At 34.4% G+C, this 22,739-nt stretch overlaps 2 protein-coding genes across 2 annotated transcripts in view; both read left to right on the forward strand.

Annotated features, from left to right (window-relative positions):
• Nucleotides 1–230: 230 nt before the first annotated feature.
• Nucleotides 231–22,739, forward strand: part of LOC138694622 (cytochrome P450 4c3-like) — a 123,409-nt gene continuing 100,900 nt past the window's right edge. Inside the window, exon 1 of the mRNA XM_069818540.1 lies at nt 231–287. The gene's annotated coding sequence lies outside the window, so the exon portion shown is untranslated. The remainder of the gene's footprint in view (nt 288–22,739) is intronic.
• On the forward strand, nt 5,617–22,291 carry LOC138695189 (cytochrome P450 4C1-like). The gene is made up of 2 exons (XM_069819648.1): nt 5,617–6,783; nt 21,709–22,291. The coding sequence occupies exons 1-2, from the start codon at nt 5,704–5,706 to the stop codon at nt 22,150–22,152; spliced, it is 1,524 nt and encodes a 507-aa protein (XP_069675749.1). The 5' UTR covers nt 5,617–5,703; the 3' UTR covers nt 22,153–22,291.

Consider the following 22,739-nt stretch of genomic DNA (forward strand, 5'->3'; position numbering starts at 1 on the left):
GAATTTGTTTCATAAACTTCGACGTATTGTATAAAAAGAACGTCTTCTGGTATGTGTCACGTGGTAGCTCTGTTACATCATCTGCAGTTTATTTCGTCTACGTAGTAGCACTATTTTATTCAGCGACTCTTTGCATAGCTTATTCTATGTAGAAATTCAATGTGGTAGAAGAACGGTACACAAATTTTCAAAATATTCTCCTAAAAGAAACAGAATTATTTCATGGGCTGTAACCCACAGCCAGAACAGAAACCGCAGTAGTACCGAGGAAGAATAGTTCGTCTAACGTAAGTAATACAAGTGATTTATCCTGATTAAGAAATTCAAAACACCCACCCGAATGGAAGACGTAAGGTACTTACTAACACTAAAAATGAAAATATCCTGTAACGAACACATTTTATTGAGACCAACGCAATTTAAGTTCCAACGGCTAGTACTTCATAGGCATATTCCTGGCATAATATAGTCCAAATCAATCTAGTTGAATAAATCTGATTGTGTAATGTAATTGTATTTTGACCTAACTAGCCTAACCTGTATAACGATATATTTTTAAATCATAATTGGCAAAAACGGCAAGTTGATGGTCTGAAGCTCACGAGAAAGTTCTTGTATAACAGAAAACAGTTCAATTTAAAACCCAATTATGCATTCCAACGTTTTTATAATCCAAACTAGTTTAAAGTCGTATAACCACTGTTTTATGAAATTTGAGGCTTACGGGAAAATTCTGTTATAAAACCAACGAGCCTAATTAAAGAAAATTATTTATTACATAACATTATCCTAACCAACTTGTTTATAACCTAAACTACTTTAAAGTCGTATATCGACTAATTATGGAAGCGAGTAATTTACGAGAAAATTCTGTTACAACAAAAACTAGGTTAATTAAAAAACAATTATGTATTCCAACTATTTTATAACATAATCTAGTTTAATGCTATATAACGGCTGATTTATGAAGGCGTGCGACTTAACGACAAAATTCTGTTCTGAAACAAACGAGTCTAATGAAAGAAAATTATGTAGGGTAAACATTGGTAATTTCGTGGCAGTGGTTATTTCGTGATACTTTTTCTTTGCTCTTTTGTGAACTAACCAATGGAGTTACGAGATCCAAATTTCCGCCAAGGGATTGCATATGTTGTCCAGTTTCCAGAAACATACAGCTAAGCTTTGTGTGAGCTTTTATGTTTGGAGAGAGCAAGTTTGCGTCGACTTCTCAGGCATACAAATTTTGTGGATGTTTGTAATTACATTACAGGCTTATAACTAAAGGTAAGCATATGATATTTGGTACAAAGATTTATTGTATCTTCATGAAATTTTAGGAAATGTTTTTGGAATTTTAGATACATCTGTAGTCGCCATATAGGCTTAGCTTTACTGATAGAAATCTTAGCTGTTTGAGGCGAAATTTTTTTGAGCATTAAGTCTTACAATTTTTAAAATTAGTATAACATGTATTACAATACGAATTTTAGAAATCTGAAGACAAGATGTGATAACAAAAAAGAAAACGGAGACGCAATGGGTTCAGTGTAGCTTCTGTTTGATTTGTTATTATCAGGGAAAGGATTTATATGTAAATACATATTTACTTATAAAGCTAATATAATTTATATTTTGCATTATCTTTATGTTTCACAATGTGTAGGGTTGAAAAATCCTACTTTTATTTTCCATATTTTTCCATATTTTAGAGTTTAGTACATATTTTCGTTAATTTCCATATATTTTCCATATTTCATATAAAACAGTCCATATTATATTAGGTTTAACAATAAAACAAAACAAAATTCCATTAACTTTTAAAAATACATTTCAACAATAGAGATTTAAACACATGTTCAGTAATCCCTTTAACATCAGAGTTATTTGAAAATTAGCAGTCCTATCAACAATGGGAAAGTAAGTTACAAAACTGTATTAATTTAATTTAAAATTTTTAACAGACTTCAGTTGTGCAGCTCAACAGTTAAATGCCAGTCAGAGTACACATAGGTTCAGTTTTGTAAATCATACTATAAAGACGGTAAATATGCCAAAAGTACGTCATTCAGTCAATTTAAAATCAAAACTAACAAGTTACATTTCAGAATTTAAAGAAGATGGTTTATCAACTGACAATAAAATATTATTGTGTAATTTGTGTCAGTGTGCAGTATCATCTACACAAAAGTTCCTGGTGCAACAACACATTACAACTAGTAAACATCAGGCCAACAAACAACTAAATTCCAAGCAGAGACAATTGTTTTTAACACAACCAACAACATCGAATGTAAGATCTGAGTTTAACATCGACCTGTGCCGTTCTCTCATCTCTGCTGATATTCCTCTCTACAAACTAAAGAATAAGGTCTTCAGGGAATTCCTTGAAAAATATACTCAACATACAATCCCGGATGAGTCAACACTTAGGAAGACGTATGCTCCATCCATCTACGATGAGACAATACAGAAGATAAGAGATGAAATTAAAGATAGTTCAATTTGGGTTTCCATTGATGAGACTCCCGACAAAGAAGGTAGACTTGTTGGTAATGTAGTTATCGGTTTGTTAAGTGAACAATATTCTGAACGAATTCTTTTACATTGTGATGTTCTAGAAAAGTGCAATAACAAAACTATAGTTAAACTGTTCAACGAAGCTATGGGTATCCTGTGGCCAAAGGGTATTATGTACGATAATGTGTTATTCTTTATTAGCGATGCTGCCCCTTATATGGTCAAAGCTGGACAAGCATTATCTGTTGTATATCCTAAATTGACTCATTTTACTTGTGTGGCGCATGCATTTCATCGTGTGGCAGAAGTGATCAGAGACAATTTCCCTAAAGTAGATTTGTTGATTTCATCAGTGAAAAAAGTATTTCTCAAAGCTCCCAGTAGAGTTAACGTGTTGAAAGAAATGTACCCTGAAATTCCATTGCCACCAAAGCCAATTTTAACTAGATGGGGTACATGGCTAGAAGCAGTTGAATATTATGCCGAACATATAGACTCTATTAACAATGTTCTCCTTGCATTGGACTCTGAAGATGCAGTCTCAATTGATACTGCGAAAACAGTTACCTGTGACATAAGTGTGAAGAATGACTTAGCTCACATTCAGCATACATTTTCATGCATCATAAAAACGCTCAAAAGTCTCCAAAATAGGCACCTTTCACTATCTGAAAGTTTTGAAATTATAAATAGTACTGTGGAACAACTGAATCGTGGTAGAGGTAAAGTTGCAGATGCAGTAAGAGCTAAGGTGGACACTGTACTTTCAAAAAACCCTGGATATGAAGAACTACAAAAGGTTGTTGCTGTGATGAGTGGTGAATCAACAGTGAAGATTAACTTGGACTTATCCCCAGCAGACATTGTGAAATTGAATTATGTACCAGTTACTTCTTGTGACGTCGAACGCTCTTTTAGTCAGTATAAATCTATCCTCAGAGACAATAGAAGAAGATTCACTTTTCAGCACTTGAAAGAAATGTTTGTAACCTATTGTTATGGTAACAGACAATAAAAATTGTGTTTTGTTGAAACTACATTGGAAGATAAGGTACGTCCATTATATTTTTTGTTTAGTTTGATTAAAATGTACCAATATTTAACGTACATAGTCATTTTTTTATAATTTTAAGTCCATATTTAATTCCATATTTTGGTAAAAATCCATATTTAATTCCATATTTTGGTAAAAATAACTACATATATATTTACATATTTCATATATTTTTAGTCCATATAAATCCGTTCCCTGGTTATTATGCTAAGTGTCAATGATAAGTGCTAGATGACTTGCAAGAATTGTGACAGAAGATGGAACATGGCTCCAGCATTTTGGACCGGAGACAGAGGCAGACAATGAAGTGGCATCATGCAAATTCACCAAAGAAATAGAAATTCAAAAGTACACCTTCGGCAGGAAACGTTATGGCTACTGTGTTCTTCGATTCAGAAGAACTCTTGCTTGTGGACATCATGCCACACGGAGCCAACATTAATTCTGACGGGTATGTTGCAACTCTCAAGAAACTTCAAGTTCGACTGAGTCGTGTTCGACGACATCGGGAGAAGCAGGATGTTCTGCTATTGCACGACAACGCACAGCCATATGTCAGTCACAAGACCACAGACGAGATCATAAAATTCGGATAGACAACACTGAAACACCCGCCTTACAGTCCTGAACTGGCACCGTGCGATTACCATCTCTTTGGTAAACTGAACGATCCCTTCGCGGAACGAGGTTAGAAGATGACTCCCTTGTGCACGCTGCTAAAGAGTGGCTCAGACGTGTTGGTCCAGACTTTTACCGTGCTGGTCTACAGGCCCTCGTTCCTAGGTTACGTAAGGCAGTTGAAAGGGACAGGGATTATGTGGAAAGTGAAATTTTGTTCCTTAAGGATGCATCTACATTCTGTGAAAATAGCAAAGCTGTAGGATAACAATATAATTTTTAAACAAACGTTATGCATTACTTTTGGAGTTACCCTAGTAATATAGGCTATAGTAAAGTCCGTAATAATAGTGTTCACCCTTTCAGGACAAAGAAGATCCCTTTTCAATTTCAATTTTTACTTTGATTTCATTCTTATTATGTGTTGATATGTATTTCTATATTTTCTTGCTATGAATATTAGAAGGAATTACTATGTTTGAAGTCTTGTAACAATAAATGGAATTTCGTTTGATTTTAATGAATTTTTCCACAATTCTTCTACCTCTCACGAAATTATCAATGCAATATCACGAAATTACCAAGGTTATCACGAAATAACCAACTTTTCAGCTTAAATTGTAAAAGTGGTTTTTGGCACATATTCAAGAAAGTATCCAATCTTTTACGTGTCAAGATTTGTACAGCAAGTTATCGCCTTTTAAATGAAAACATCGGAATAAGGATATATTTACACATTTGCATTTTAAATTAGTTTTCATGGAATTATCACGAAATTACCAATGTTTACCCTACTTTATAACACTGTCAAAACCAAAATTTTCATAATGTAAACTATTTTAAGGTCGCATAACAACTGATTTATTGTATTGTGCGATTTACTAGAAAATTATGATATAAAACAAACCTGTATAATTATTGACAGTCAATAATGTGTTCTAACTTTGTTACAATCTAAAGTGGATTTAAGTCTCATAACAATTGATTTATGGATTTGTGCGATTTACCAAAAAATTATGTTAAAATGAATCTAATTAAAGAAAATTACATACAATATAACATTGTCATAACCAATTTTTTTTTCTAACCAAACCTAGTTTAAAGTCTTATAACGAATGATTTATGGAAGTGTGTAATTTACGAGAAAATTCTGTTATAACATAAACCAATCTAATTAAACAAATTTAACTATATAATCTATTATTTGTTACAATCGAATCTAACTAGTTTCATCTCGTGGATTTGTAAGAGGTGAAAAGGTCAAATGAATGAATTGCTGCTTGCCAAAAAATTCTAACTGCATTACAAAATTACCTTAAAATTATTGGTTATAACAGATATATAAAGTTGCACAATAGGAGAGGATGTACGGACCAATGCTCTATGTATGTTATGGACGGATATTGTTTTCTATTTTTCAGACCTACCACTACAGTCAGAAAAGAGCGTGGACTTGAATACAAGCTAGGTGACTAAATAAAATTCACACTTCAGTACATCCATTTGATCACAATATGTGGATAATTGCTGTTTCGTTCTTTGTCGTTTGCATTGCTGCTGTCATTTATATCACTTTGAGAAATAATCGTAAGATTCATTTGATATCTACGTTACCTGGACCATCTTTATTTTCCGCTCTAAAAATCGCTTTCATCATTGGATTTTGTGACTACAGTCAAGTTTTTAAAATCGTTAAAGACTTATTTCACACGTATGGATCCATCGTGAGTGGATGGTATGGACCGATACCGCTGATACTACTCAAAGATCCTCAACGTATTGAAAAGTTATGTAAACAAGATAAAGTTTGGAGGAGATTTCCAGACATAATAGATAAAAAAGTTATGGAACCAATATTCAAGGGCGGAATACTAGCAATTGAAGGTGAAGAATGGAAAAGACATAGACGTATTCTGAACAATGCATTCCACAACAACATTCTAGGGAAATTTGTAAATAACTTGGATAAAAACAGCAATATCCTGGCGAATAGAATAGAAGAGTATGCGAATGGCAGTTTTCAAGCACTACAAGTTCTTTTTACTCAGTGTACAATTGACATTGTTGTTGAAAATCTATTTGGATATACGCTGGATACTCAAAAGAGGAATGATGTTGCATTAGTAGAAAACCTTGAAGGTGCAGTAGATATATTTTCAAGAAAAATATTTAAGCCCTGGATGTTCATTCAAATAATGTTCAACATGTCAGAAGCAAGTCGGAAGCAAGCATCTATTGTCTCCTTCCTTCACGGTATGATCAAAAATGTAATTGACTACTTTTTGACTCAGTATGAAACAATGACACAGAATGGAGAAAACATCGAGGAATACATGAAGACAAAGGGAAGATTGATGGATTTCCTATTAAATTCTTCAGAACTCAGTAGGGACGATGTTATTGGAGAAATAACTTCCGTTACAGGTGCAGGAGCGGAGACCAGTTCAACTGCGTGTTGTTTTGCATTGGCATTACTTTGTGAAAACCAAGATATCCAAGAAAGAGTTATGAAAGAACAAATAAATATATTTAATAAAAATATGCACTGTCCAGTTGCAAATGAACATCTCATTCAAATGACATATCTCGAACAGGTAAGTTCATATAACTTGTATCTTGTATGTGCATGCATTTACCTTGTAGTCGCAGTAAATGTGTTGCATGGTTATTGTAAATTATCTTTCAAGCCCTATATTCTCGAATTCGAATACGGAAAACTAGGTTTTATTTTTTACAAAAAAAAACGTGGTTAACGTAACTTCATTCATCCATATATTATAGATAAACAGTGAAGGAAAGACACTGTGTTTGAATGGAAAGCTATCTAGGAGGAAGTCATGAAATCTAACATAAATTTGACTTTATGAATTAATTTGAAGTGAAAGATTTATGATCATGTGTAATATCTGAAAAGGTTTACCAGCACTTATAATTATAAAGGCAACGGTAACAATCTGGTAACCATCAATTTTTAAGGTGTTAGTTGGACAAATTAATGGTGAAGCACAATAGTCTAGTTTTTCTGAACCATTAATACACTACAATGGATGAAATTTGAGAGATATAGTTTCAATTCCAAATGTTTCGGAATATGTAAAGAGTAAATTCTGAATATTCTAATGTCAAGTGTCAATTTTAGTAATGATAGTTGTTTATTTTGTTATAGTATTGCTTAATTACTTAAAATAATAGTGTTTGATTTAATATTACTAGCTACTGATGCGTGTGCCTCAAAACGTTCTTCAAGCATAGACACAGTTCAACTGGGTGATTCTCCTGAAAATTAATCCGGTTGTACTGGTTTGGAACGTTACACAAGTGAATACAATTTGCATAAATTGGTTGATTGGATGGAAACTGTGTGTAGTTATGAAAATACTAATAATTTTGGGAATATATTCTGTAAACATTACTTTGGTGCCCAGTAACAAACAAAAGAAGATCAAGAAAACAATATTTATGCATCTATCTAAAAAGGCATTGAAAACTCTGCTTGCTGAGATGTTAGGTTGATTCATCTTGGAAGTAAAAACGATGAATGCTACAAACAAGAATTACTTGTTCATTACCTAATCTCAATTCACCTCTTTCTAATATGCAAATGAGTAAGCGTATTTGCATAACCTGAAATACAGAAATAGTACAGAATATGACGTGTTACGTCAATATTCCCAATTGAAAGAGATTAAAACCCTTAGCTACCATAGTTTGGAGCAGTGGTCCTCAACTCAGAGCACTGTGTCGTTATTAAGCCTTGCCCGCTCGCTCGCTGGGCTAGGGAAAGTCGTAACAGGGCAGGTAAGACGTTCAGCGTTGGGACCACAATATGAATTTACTGCATAGGTTTATGATTGTTTTCTGATGATAAAAGATACGGGCTAAATAGAAATAACTAAACTATCTTAAGCAATTAAAAAAAAAAAACATTGTAGCCTATTTTCAACAAAGTTTGAAGTTAATAAATTTATAATTACTTTCAGAAATGTAATACACATTCCATGTTAATTATTCGGGCAATACATGCCAATTACTGTAAATGTATAAACTGCTTCTCTTAAAGAAAATGTTGAACAAAACATATATAAACCCTAGGAATAGTAATGTAGAAATTAACTCCATTCAGTTCACTCAACACTGGCATTAGCATTCATTTTTCAGGATTTGTTTCATTCTCTTTTCCCTCAGCAATTTCTCAACGTTTGGAACTATTGTTTGTATAGTGCATAATGTGACAGCACACTTTAAGTTGTGATCCGATACTTGGCTTGTGTATCTTTATCATAAGAAATAATTACTGTTCGCACAGATATGTGAATCCAAAAATGCATGTCTGTATAATCGGGAAATCTAATACATGGAAAGTTCATATAAAAGTCAGGTAACTTCTTTTATTTCGATATTTGCCCTTCAATTCACTATCGTAAAGTAAATCAATAAGTTTCAATTACAAATAATAATCGAAAATCAAATTGAAAATTTTCCTAGTCCTTCAATCGCATGATGTGTAATATATTCTTCGAAATCCAAAGTCTTAAGAAACTAGTATGCCTATAACGTTGTTAATTTTGAAAAAAATGTGCTGTAACTTATCCTTTTAATTAAGTTAACATTCCACAATTAGATGTTATTTCATATTAAACGCCTTCACTCCGTCATATAACTGTATAATAATCTTGTTCTTACTTTGTCGAAAACAATTTAAAGCATTCAGATAATTCCATTAAGAAGGCAAATTCACAAATCCATTTTTTCATTTTTCACTTATGATACAGGCTTTCCTTTTTTCTCTGTGAACAATGCCAAGTTGCCAAGGATATAAGTTTATTCCAAGGAAGTCCAAAATAATTTCTACAACCTCTACATGAAAGAGCGGAACCAGTAGTAGTATCCTTTATGAGAACAATATGTAAGAGCTCTCCTTAATCTTAAGGATTTCAATAATGTCTCTTACAAAAATCACCAGTTGGGGATTATCGCTTACATAAGTATTTTCATCTACTATCAAAGAATAACAAATGAAAGACTGACAAATAATTACTAGTTGCACCTGAACATCCTCGGCTAGACCTCGGATGGGACGCATCACGGTGGAAGGAGACAAGCTGATAGATTCAATCTCCTACACTTGTTGTGAGAAGTTCTTTAGTTGTAATTAAACATTCTTCAAATTTTCAATCTTCAAAAGGTTTCTAATATCTTACTATTACAAGCGAAATTTTATAACTGAGTCGCATAGCCGATTCACTAGTATTATTTATTATCTTAAACAACTTCTAGCTCATTTTCCTTCAATTGTTGAATTAATGCTGCATGCTCTTCACCTTCGTATCTGCCATATTCGTTAATGTGAGTTGTATAATGTATCTGTAAGTTGTATTCCTTCAGTGTGGCCTACGTTTTGAAGTGTTTTCTGCTCCTCACATCTCTTGTTTGAATGGATGGCAAGAACCGCCTCTGTTCACTACGACACAACATCACAAATCGGTCCTCTGCCCGGTACAGTAAGCAAGCGTCAGCCAAGCATTGCCCGCGTCCATTCAAACGCGAGTTGATGATCACTGGTTTAGAAGAACCTTCTAAAGGCCTCCCCACACCTATGCGAAATATTCGCAGTGGGGTGGCGAATGTTTCGCTTCGAAAAGTTGCCACTGTCTCAGTGTACATTGCGGTATATGAGTGTGCCCACACCGACGCGAATGTATCGCCGGACGTCCGCGAATCTGCAGCGTTGAAATTTAGATTCGCCGCCTGCGCGGTTTTTTTCGCTACCGCCGCGAATTTTATGATGGCGCTCTGTGAGAAATTGTAAGGAAACATCCAGTATTATACGATTTATTTTAGAGAACTACAAGTAAGTAAGGAAAAAGGGCAATATGAGATGCAATCCAATTGGAATTTAATGAAAGTGGTAAGTTATTCACATCTTTAACATATATTAAGAGAAAAATTCTAGCCACATACGGCCTGTCTATAAGGAATAATTTATATTCGCATCTTTGTTGACTTTTATCAGTCCTTCAGTATATCATAGCGTTGCTTAGTACAGAAATATATTTCTAGAGAACCTACCTATATGAACTTTGCGTCATTTAACTCTTACTAAGGATTAATAGTTCAAAGTTAATAATTTTCTTAGTTCAGGAAAGGTTTCATTCTTAAAAGCAAACATATAAGCCTATATTAAATAGCAATTTTTGTCAAAAATAATCTCATTCATATTTTATTCCTATGAAATACTCTAGGAACTTTTGTATTAGCTAGTACAGAAGAGTTGTTTCAATAAACATAAATAGGAATAATAATTGTTTTCATTAAACCTTACGGATTCGCACTGTATCGCCTAACATTAGTACTCGCGTTTGGTATCATTACAGCTCAATCAATCAATCAATAATAATAATAATAATAATAATAATAATAATAATAATAATAATAATAATAATAATAATCAATGTTTTGGACTTAAGCTAATATTTTTATTTTATTATGCGATATTTGTCTACATAATGTTAAAATAACCGACTTGCAATTAATTTTTAAATATTAAATACAATATTATAGGATTGTTGTTTAGTCAAATTTCCGAAGAAAAGTCTGAACCTCACAAATGATACCAAGAAGACACCACTTATGAGGAAACTAGGCTAGAAGATAATGGATCGCCGAAAAAATTAGAAAAAATCTACACCTAGCAGATATTGCTTCACACTTACACTTACACATAAACAGGATAATTTTATTAATTCTACGCGAATATCACTACTTGTGGGACAAATCCCTCCCAGATTTTAGTTTTGGCATCATTTCTTGTCTTCCTTCTCTTAAAGGACGCATTATAACAGAATCAAAGAAAAGTAGAAAAGACGAGACGAAGTAGAGTCTCTTCTGTTTTCGAGATTTTGTTACGCACTTAACACACGTGTATTGTAAACTATTTTTGCACGATCATATATTTAGAACAGCAGATTCTGTTTGAATTTTATGATACCTTCTGCGTTGAGCGCGCATTTTAGTGAATGTAGACATTGTACATTCAAGGGAGTATTAGTTTGCTAAAAAGTTTAATCAAAGTCAGTATGGTTTTCTTTTTATATCTAATGATGAAAAAAAAAAACATAAAAAATATGTTATTGAGGGGGTTAAACGTATTATATTACATTATAATAGAAACGCGGACAATTAAAGTATAATAATTGTTTCCAAATGTGAACGTATTGATTTCACGGCACTAAAGTGATTTATATCGTGCTACGAGGTTGTTGAACGTACTCTCATCAATTTCTAGAAAATTGCTAAACGATCGAGAATCTTCCAATGTCATCTCTCTGAGTAGAAATAAAAAAATATATTACCAATAAAGGATCTTTTATTTCATTTCACTATTTTCAATTATTTATATTTCCTGGGATGGTAATTCATGTTATGAGGGATTCTCTGAATATTAGTTTCATAGGTAATTTATCTTTTCAGATTTCTTTAACTTCTTGTTTCTGGTGCACTTCTGATTTTTCTACGTGGAATTCACTTTCTCACCCGCACTCCCTTTTTTTCTATGTGTTCTCTCCTCGAGAGCTTTAAGTTCTTTGACAACGTTGCAACCGCAAGCACAACACCTAAGACTGAATACTAGGTATCATCGTTCGCCATTTTGATTCTTTTCTTTTAATAATTTAATTAAATTTATTCTAATATTTCAGTTACATTTATTTTAATATTGCAACTACATTTATTTTAATATTGTGATAACATTTTAATTGCATTATTTATATTCTAATTACATTTATTTTAATATTTATTATTACATTCCAAAACGTATGCGAGGAATTAAAACAATTTAAGCGATGGAAGTATTCTCTAAGCAGATTTGAAAACATAGCAAAGATTTCTGTATTAGCAGACAAGAGGTTGTCTTGAGTTGTTCGCCAAGTAAAAAATACTCTTTTCTTTAACTCGCCGTAACTTGAAAACCAGTAAAGATTTTGAATAGCGGCAACTTTTAAAAGTAATTTCCATTCTTTCTCAACATTTCATTCGCTTTGACCCCCCATCTAAAGTGAAAAATAAAAAAGTTTACCGCTAACCACTTCTGAAGGGTAAATGTCTATTTTAAACATCACTTTCAAATCAGTATCTCCCCCCCACGCGTTTTAAAAACAATTTTGATTTCAAGATTTGTTCCATGCTTTCCTTAGACATTGACCTGCCAATCATAAAAATAACAGTGCCATTGATTGACTATCATAGGAGCTTCGACATGATATTCCTCTGTATACGCGAAATTTGGTCATCGTCAGCGCTGCGAATATTTCGCGTCGGTGTGGGGTAAAGTGCGAATTTCGTTGTGCTGTATATGCGAAATATTCGTCGCCGCCACGGCTGTGAATATTTCGCCTTGATGTGGGGAGGACTTAATGCTTCTACCCTTCAAAAGGAAAAAAAAATCCACCTCTCTGTTTAGAGAACATTAAGAACTCTTACTGCAAAGCATACAGAATGATGTACAATCAGAATTCCTTACACAGTTGAAATTGTTCAATCATAAAAGTATAGGCATCAACATCCCAAGATTTTAGATCAGTTACTACTTACTTTGTTTTAATTCGTCAGCAATATTATAACTTAGTTACAAAAATCTGACTGAAAATAAATTTTCTACTGTTATTCGAAATGTACCATACTCTTTTGTTGATCAATAGAGAAAAGTCGGTCTTGAAGAAATTAACTATCCAGTTCATAAAGTAACGACACTCGTAGGAAAGAATACATAGCCTACTCCTCTTTGCGCAATAAAACTAGGCAACAACGACGAAGGTAAATCAATCTTACTCGCTGACTGGAGAGTGTAATTAAAATCAATGTCAGACGCCAATTCAATGATATTCTCAGTGTAAAACGTGCCAAAATGTTGGACATACAAAGAATCACTGTAAACTCGAAACACAGTGTTTACGATTTCTAGAGGCTCATCATTCCTCTCAACGCACTAATCATAAAACGACACCGCGTAAATGCGTGAACTTTCAAAAACATCCAGCTAGTCCAGCTATGAATACTATTTGCAGTTAAAGGAAAAATTCTCACATGGTGTTCAGTTAAGTCAAGGACAACGGACTGATATTCCCGAATCTTCGCAGTTATTATTTCAACCGAAAGTAGATTCTCAACATAAAGTAAATCCGTTAATGTCTCTAGCATTTACTTCAATATTTTACGCAAATTCTCAATCTGGCAAGTACGCAAATGTAGTGAAAGGATTCTTTGATCAGATTCACCGCCTCCCTGTAAATAAATATGATCCATAGCTTTCCTCTTCTTCACTCTAACTGATCTACTCTCTAAGGTTATCTCTCACATTGTCACTCTTTCGACTTCATTCTTGTCAAAAATTGAAGATTACATTATCTCTTCTCTATGACCATACTTTCAGAACGGCAGTAAATAGTCAAATTTATATCCATCAGCTCATTATAATCAATTGTAATACTGATGTTATTAGAATGAAACGATTTTCTTTGATTATCATTTTATCAACACATGATTTTGCCATAGCATGTATCAAAGAAACTGACATTCTGCCAAATGAACTCTTCACTCTTCCAGGATATGAAATATATAGAAATGATAGGAATGCTACATCTGGATCTGGTGGTGTTTTCATTTTAATTGAACGTAATATTGCACATCATTTTATTCTTCTTCCTTATACGTGTAATATAGAAATAGTCGGAATCAAAATGTATTATGTGTCAAAGTAGCAATCATTTTGTGCTTAAGCTCCCAATATATTTGCTAAGTACTACATTCCTTGCTCTTTTATTTTCCTCAGTCGGTTCAACACTTCTTGTAGGTGATCTAAACTCAAGCCACAGATCATGGGCCTGCAGGGTAACGAATCCAAATGGTCGTCGTGTTTACGACTGTATTAACAACTTTGGTCTGCATATTCCCTCACCGACTGAAGCAACATGCTATCTATCCATATAATCAAGCTAAGCTCCCTGATATTCTGGATGTTGGAATTCAAAAGAATATTCATTTAGAAACTTAATAACAGCACTTGAAACAGATCATTGCCCAGTGTTGATTTCTTTCCACTTGTCAGCATCTCATGTGCAACCCCTTACTAATGGTTTTGTTGACTGGGATAAATGAAATGTCACTGAACCAAGACACGATATTAATCACAGCCTATCACCCACTAACAGTAACATATATTGATAATATTTAAAATGTTACGGACACAATATGTTCATGTGTAAAATATTGTGCAATGTGCTCCAAGATGCCATTGACACGCTACTACCTACCATCTTCCATACTCCAATTAATTAATAGAAAACATCAAATTCGTAGATAATGACAACAAGAGAGGCAACTATAGGAGCGGAAGAAGCGGAATTATCCCTTACGACTAGTGAAGACAAATCTTGAACAGCATCGTCTGCAGTCACATTAGTCTTCCTTGTTATCTCTATCTGATGATAATAATAGGGCCTACTCTTTGGTACGCTACAAAGCCTATCCTGCACGAGTCGACAGCCATCCCGACGCTTCGTGTTGTTTCTCAAATAGCAACAGACAGAGAATCGAAATGTAATTTTCTTGCATCTCATTATCAACATGTATTCACTCCAAACGAGAGTGTAAATGAACAGACTACATCTGAAATTGAAAAAAATAAGTTAAGAAAATATTAATAAACCGGATGTGCCAGAGAGAATATAATATTCTACTCCACAAGAACTGTCTCATTTTATTCAAAGGCTATCAAATAAAAAATTCCTAGGTTATGGTCTTATACCCAACACTGTATTAAAGAAGCTTACCAAAAAACCTGTGATATATTTGAAGTGATTTTCAATGTTGCTCTCTTAGTTGAGTATTTTCCTAGAAGTTGGAGCCTTGCTGAAATCGTTGTTTGTTACAGAAAGTTATTTATCATTGCATTTGCAAATTTACGTTCCAAAACAAGATTAGATATGATATTCAGTTTGGCTTTCGGCCAAAAGTTTCTACCATACATCAATTTGCAAAGAGTCACTGAATGGATTATAAAAGGCTTTGAAAGAAAACAGTATTACTGCCGCCGTGTTTCTGGAAATTGTCCAAGCATTTGATGCTGATAGACATGATGTTTTAATACTAAAATTTTATAGATTTGGTAATCCTGACTATCTCACACGCATAATGAAAAAGCTTTTTTTTATCTGAGCGTCCGTTCCCACGTATAGATGGAATTAAATCAAAGCTATGTCCAATATTAACCACCAGTACCAAAAGAATCTATGCTGTCACCATTTATCTTCAATCTCTTTATATATTATGATATTCCATATAAATACAATCGTCATACATAGCTATGTATGCTGATGATAGAGTTCGCTTTTATTCTCACTGTAACGTAAGTACTGAATTTAGTACTCTTGAAACATCCTAACATGCGCTGTCTAACTGGTTCTTTGATTGGCGATTACTACTTAACATTACCAAGACAGAAGCCAAAGTTTTCTCTTTAAGATCTATTCATAATCCATCTCCTTTAGTTCTTCTCTAAATCAACAAGTTACACGGCTCTCTAATGAAGAAGCTGTAAAATATCTGGGCATACGAAACTTACATGGAATGCCCATATACTGTAACTCGCATTGTTAGGCTAGCCTCTTCTAGAATGCGAAAATTATGCCTTTTGGTTAATAAACGTTCTGAAATTGGATTGAATTGTTCAATGTTACTCTACATCTCGCCTGTAGGATCTCTTTTATGCAGCGCAAATATGGAGGACAAAATAAGACTCACATCCATCGCCTACAAGATCTTCAAAAAAAGTCCCTGCGAACAGCAATAAATGCCCTGTGGTTTGTGAGATATCAGCAGCTGTATCAAAATATGGGAATTATTCCAATACAACAGTACATTCATTCAATATCAATATCTTCCTCCAACATAATTGTTGGCGTTCCTGGAACTGTAACTTGTAACATTGGAGCAAGATCTTATCAGCCGACTACATTTGAAAGGAAACTACCTGATGACATCTTTCTCGGAGAGACAGATGATTCTTCAATAATTTCAATGACGACAGCACAGAAACTTCAGTATCACATTTTGATCAGATATGTATTCCTCAGATTTCACATCAATTACTTTTAATTAATTATTTTAAAATAAATGTAATTAGAGGAGCCTTTACATCCAACCTCATCATGCTTCTGTATATGAGATATGACATAACAATGGTTTGTAGGGCCTATAGCAGTTTGCTAGGCGACTAATAAATAAATTTTGATATATATTCCGTGAGTTTGAAAACGGAAGGTTATCAGAATGTAATGCTGCCTTTCTTTCCAAATTTTCTATCTCTGTTTCACAAAGCGTAATAACTAATAATTAAGACTGTATTAAACCTAGAGATGGCTTTATGGACTAGAGTACCTGACAGTCACGCATATGGCACGTGGTCATAATTGGACAAGGTCGGATTTAGGATTTCTCTCGGGGTACACATCAAATAAGTTATAATTTCTTAACTCTAGCAATACCAACCCATGATATGTAACGTGCCATGCTAAAGGGACGGGGGGCTCTCAGGTCCAGAAACAATTTTTTTTTTCAAATAATGCTATTTTGTTTTTATATCCATTAATTAAGACTTTAAATGTTATTTATTTGCTATAATTCAAGAAACATTACATACAAGATTATAATAAAATTATGAGGACTATGAATGTAATACTTGGGAAAGAGCTCATTAGGTTTGGAAATAATTTCCTTAGTGGTGCAAACTTGTCATTCTGGTGGCGCAATTACCTTATGTTCTTGTGGTTAAATCTAAGAATTCTTGTTAGTTCAAAGAACCGAATTCGAGTCATTACTCCGCAATAGATTTATCGAACTTGCAGGAAAGATCACAGATCTTGGATTGGTACAGCCGTGTCGTTGTTTGCGCCCATTATCAGCAACAAACTAATGTAACAAAACTTCATCAGTGTGTGCTATAGGTAGACAAGAAGAGTGGACTTTTATCTGGTTCATGAGATGTGGTATAAGGAAAAGGTGTACTGCTTCCGTCACAGAATTTACTTTCCTCTGTTTACGAAGTTCACGCACAATAGTCTGCACAGGTTGGCGTGAGGATTGTGTTGATGATTGTGTAACATGCACAAGTCCAGATTTTGATGTATAGATTTCTCCACTAACTGACACATTCTCAGAATCAGACAATCCAACTCCTACAAAGTTGTCCTGAATTTCACTTGTTTCTGTATCTGATTCGTCTAAAACATCATTTACTACCCTCTCCGTGAAGGTTTCACGAAATGCACACGCCGACATAAGTAGCTATCTGACTATTTATTTATTTGTATATATATATATATATATATATTTATTATGTGTGTAAATAATAATGAAAGATTTGTGGATTTTACACCTCAAGTAATAGCAGAAAAACCTTTAATTAAAAAGAATAACTGTATGTAAGTAATAAGGTGTTACTCTCTCTTTCAATTATTGCAATATGATATACAAAAGCATATAAAATATCATTCTTAACTCAGCATTTTGTAACTCGAAATATGTTATAAAGTTTGTAATATTGTTCCATTTCACCTTGTCTGATTAGTTCATCAATAAATGTATTACAGATCCTTTATTTATTTGTTTGTTTGTTTGTCTGTTTGTCTGTTTGTATATTATATTATATTATATTATATTATATTATATTATATTATATTATATTATATTATATTATATTATATTATATTACATCATTTTAAAAGTGTGTTGATAACGAATGTACTCCGAAAATGAAATTTTAAGTTTGAGGACTTGAAAAGTCTAATTTATTGTTTAATTATTGTTATTTTTTATCACACAGTAATGCAGCATTATAAAGCAAATATGTGACAAAATATTATTTTGATTTTATGAATTACAACAATGCAAAACTGCAAACAGACTAGTTCGCCATCTTTCATAAACGGGAAGAACGAACAATGTAACAATTTCATTGATTATTTGTTGGGAATAGAATCAGGCATATTATTTTCAAACAAAGTAGTACGTTTGAATGATTTCAAGGAAAAATTGTTCCGGAGCCGGGTATCGATCCCGGGACTCTTCGCTAGCGCACGAATGCTCTACCGACTCGGCTCCGGAACAATTTGTCCTTGAAATTATTCAAACTTGCTTTACAGGGAGCTACTACCTGAAAGCCAGATTTTCATAATGTAGCACATTTTTACTTTCCTGTAGCGTATTCCTGTTAAAAGTTATAAATATTGTTGACCCATCATAAATATTGTTACGTATTGCACAATCAAGCGACTGGTTCGGGCCGGGTTTTTCTCGCCCAAATTTAAATCTCCTTTTCCCTATCAACAATTTCTTCCGGTCGTTGTTGACTCCGATTGTAAAATGTTGGAATATCGCTGCCCATGTCACGGACCAGCTCTCAGGCAGCGAAGAATAACCGTGCACAGGGTACTATCTTACCTGAAATCTTTTTTCCTACAAACGTTGAACGTCACGCGAGTTGCATTTCGTCTTTCAAGAAATTGAAATCATGTCCAGATATTCTGAATTAGAAAATCTCGGAATTTTTGCCCTACACTAAGTTGAATGGCAGTACAAATTTCACTTAAGATCGCAAGATTCAAACATTCACTTCCGCTGAATATTCAAGTGATATTAGCACAAGCCTACCTTGACTGTCAACATTTATCCCCTACCTCTATCGAAAGAAAGTTTAGAACAGCTGATCAGTGTTGCTACGCCTAGTCTTGTTAGTCGGCAACAAATTTGCAATACTTCTTATTCAACTTACAGGCCAGTTACTTTATGGTGACAGCTCTGGCCTGGCGACACAGTGGTTTGGGCGAGTTCACTGTTTGTTCGAAGGGGTGTTCCTTTTTGTCTTCCCCTGGCTGCATTAGCGGTCACATCTCGGGAACGTTAGTGTGGCCGTACAGTCGCGCTAAGGACGTACTACACCACCACTGTCTTATATATTGCAATTTAGTGTGTTCGTTACGTGCATTTGATTTAGTTACTTAAATAGTTGTAGTGCTTCTGTTTTGAATTGTTTAGTATGTAGTATTTATTGTCTAGATTCACTACTGTTTTCTGTTTGTGAAAATGCTGTCTGTTACAAGCAAACTGAAAGGTCGGGTATTGCATTCGCAGTCGCGAGAAGTCGTGAGCAACGTGTAGCACTTTATGAACATAGCGTCGGGAGAAAAAACGTAACAAATGTTGGAAAACTTGTAGCAGAGTTTACCGCTGTGTCTGAGAGCTGTGTTAGCCAAATAATAAGGGAGACTAAAGACATTGATAATCGGCGCCAAAATCAACTGTGGAAAACTTTAATGAAGCTGTCATAAGACGAACTAAAACACGAGTTCTATATTTCACAGAAATAGCAGCCCACACTAAAAAAATATATATTATTGAAATTGAAAGACTATCGACATTCAGGGAGATATCTCGTCTTTGAGGAAAGTTATTTTAAAATTAGGATTTCATTAGAAAAAAAACACAAAATAATCGCCAAATTCTAATGGATCATCACAGCATTAGGGCCAAAAGTTTGCAGTATTTGAGGAAAATAAAGAAGTAGAGAGAAGAAGGCCGCTCCATCATTTACATGGATGATGATGATGATGATGATGATGATGATGATGATGATGATGATGATGGGAAAGGTAACAGTGAATTACTGATGAACATTACCGGTATTTCCGCATGAGTACAGGTCATTGTTAATTAGTGATTAACTGTTAAGTATAGTGATTCGATTGCTGCTCATTGTATTTCCACATTAGTTTACTTATTTAGTGTTTATTATTGTTCCGAACTCCTGCTCATTACTTTTCCATTAGTTTAGTACTTTAGTGTTTATTAGTGACTATTGTTCCGAACTGTAGCTCATTGTATTTCCATGTTAGTTTACTTCTTTGGTGTTTATTATTCGTTCCGAACTCCTGCTCATTATTTTTCCATTAGTTTACTACTTTAGTGTTTATTAGTGACTATTGTTCCGGAGTATGAAGTGAACAAAGTGACAGGAGCTCAAAATTATGCAGACGCCGCATTGTGCGGGAGAGCAACGTGAGACTTCATTTCTAAAATGACTGTATTTCCCTCCCTCCATTCGCTTCGTCTCGGATCGGTCTTCCTCCCACAGTCGAACCTTCTCCTCTCTCGCGTCGACGAGCTGTCACCATAAAGTAACTGGGCTGTACACGAAAACCGTCCATTCTATTGAACTACGACAAAGGAAAAAAATTATTCTTTATTACATTCTCCATTAGCTTTGACAGAAATGAAGATCCTATGCATAATGATTATCCACAACAACGACGTTAATATTTTCGAAAAAAAAAAGTTATCTTTTCTAAAACTGCAAACTTCCCACTGATATGGCATTAGACCTTTTTTATACTCAATATGACCAATTTGTTCTGCAAATCTGCAGGGTTATTTCACTTCACGCTGGATATAAACGGGAAGGAAGGGAACTGGATACGTTCCTTTTGAGAGCTGAATCAGGCAGGGGAGTTAATGATAAGAATCTAATGTCATTGGGTCGTTTGTGAACAGATTTCGAGATACTCGTACAAATTAATAAAAGCTAGCAGATGGCAGCATTGCATTACGTGACAGTAGCAGTTCAGTCGCAAAATTATGTACAGTCTTAAATAAAACAAACGACCGGCTGCCATACATTAAGTCCCCTTCGGAACATTTCGGTTGATTCCGTGAGGCCTTAGGTTTACAGTTTGACGTATTTTTCATGCTCTTTTTTTGTCTGTTACAGATCAAATGTTATAAATAATCCATAACAATGATATATTCAAGGGCTAAATTGGTTGCAAAAATATCCTTTCATTAGTCGTGTGAACCAGACGCTGCCCGAAGTGGATTTAGACAAATAGATCGGTCTTTTTTGTGTCAAAGGCTGTACATAACTCCACGGGAAATCTAGCAACCTAACGCCTCACAAAGAGGTATTGTTGACTCTGCAGTTCCTCCTTCTCGATCCGATTCTCCTTCCGACTTTCTCCTACCATTATTGACTGCACGGTTCCTTATCTTCCTTTTACACATTTTGGCCGTAGGCCTAATTTCATTGAAAGTCAGTAACAAACTACCAATGTTACGCGAAACAAATCAATAAGGTACACATTTGTTGGTACTTTCACTGCAAAATCACCCAACATCACCTCTCCAACATCTCCCCATTTCCTGGAATAAGCATTAGAAAATCCTAGTAAAAAATGCTACTTTTCTCAAACCCCTTTCAAAGAAGACCGTAAAAATATTAGACTTGTATATTTAACTCACTGTCCTGATTCTTCTTTCAAATGGACCCAATTTAGTCTTCTTTAATGCTGTGAAAACAGAGTAAGGGTCATCTTGGTGGTAGAGCGCAGTGGTATTTAATATCTGTACTTGCGGCTCTTTTGAAGAGGTTCCTTAGACCTGTATTATTATATTATTTTTTAATTTACTTTTTTCAGGTAGTGAAAGAAACTCTGAGACTCTATCCGACTCTTCCACATATATATAAGAATACAGTGGATGAAGTCGACCTCGGAAATGGAGAAATAATACCGGAAGGAAGCCTCGTGGTTATCAGCGCTTACGTTATCCATCGCGACAAGGACTACTTTCCCAATCCTGATAAATTTGATCCTGATAGGTTTACACCTGAGAACTCTGTGGGCAGACATCTTTATTCATACATACCCTTCGGATTAGGTCGCAGAATGTGCGTAGGGCATAAATTCGCTATGATGGAAATAAAGACCATCCTGTCTACAGTCATCAGAAGATATCACTTTATAGCAGTAGACGGTGGTATGGAGAGAATCAACGAAAGCTTGCAGTTAGGAATTGTAATGAAACCCCCGAGTGATTTTAAATTTAAATTTGTACCCAGGAAATTGTATAATGTTGAATAGGGAGTATGTTATTTGATATTTTGAAATGTGATGTAAAATATTGGTCGAATTTACGGAAAACATTATTATTGTTGTAATATTTTAAACAAAGGGAAAGTAAAGAAAAACCTGTCCTCATTTATATTTAATTGTGACAATAAATTTTGTGACGATTTCGTTTGAATAAATTTTATTTTAACCCATTATTTAACGACAATGTATAGTGTTGATGAATTGGTGATATCGAGATAACGTCTTTACGAGACGATTTCAGAGACTTGCCATGTAATTCACCGACATTAATGTTACAGTTATAGAATAACTGCTACATGTACCATGTTACGTGACTGCTGAGCGCTGATGTCGCCACTTTCTTTGCATACAAGACATCTTATTGTTAGGAGATTACAGAGCACGGGACATTGAGGGGATCAAAGCATTCGTGGAGAGACGCAATCAGGTAGTTCGTGGAATCAACACCGATCAATTTACAAGGAACGGGTAGTAGTAAATGAATAAGAAACAGGTGATCAACACAAGCGGGGAACGGCACTCACGCCTCAGCGGAGTCAATAAGAGTATGCTTACTACACCAAGACCACACCGCT

Source organism: Periplaneta americana, chromosome 2 (genome assembly GCF_040183065.1).
Source record: "Periplaneta americana isolate PAMFEO1 chromosome 2, P.americana_PAMFEO1_priV1, whole genome shotgun sequence".
In the NCBI taxonomy this organism is placed as follows: Eukaryota; Metazoa; Arthropoda; class Insecta; order Blattodea; family Blattidae; genus Periplaneta; species Periplaneta americana.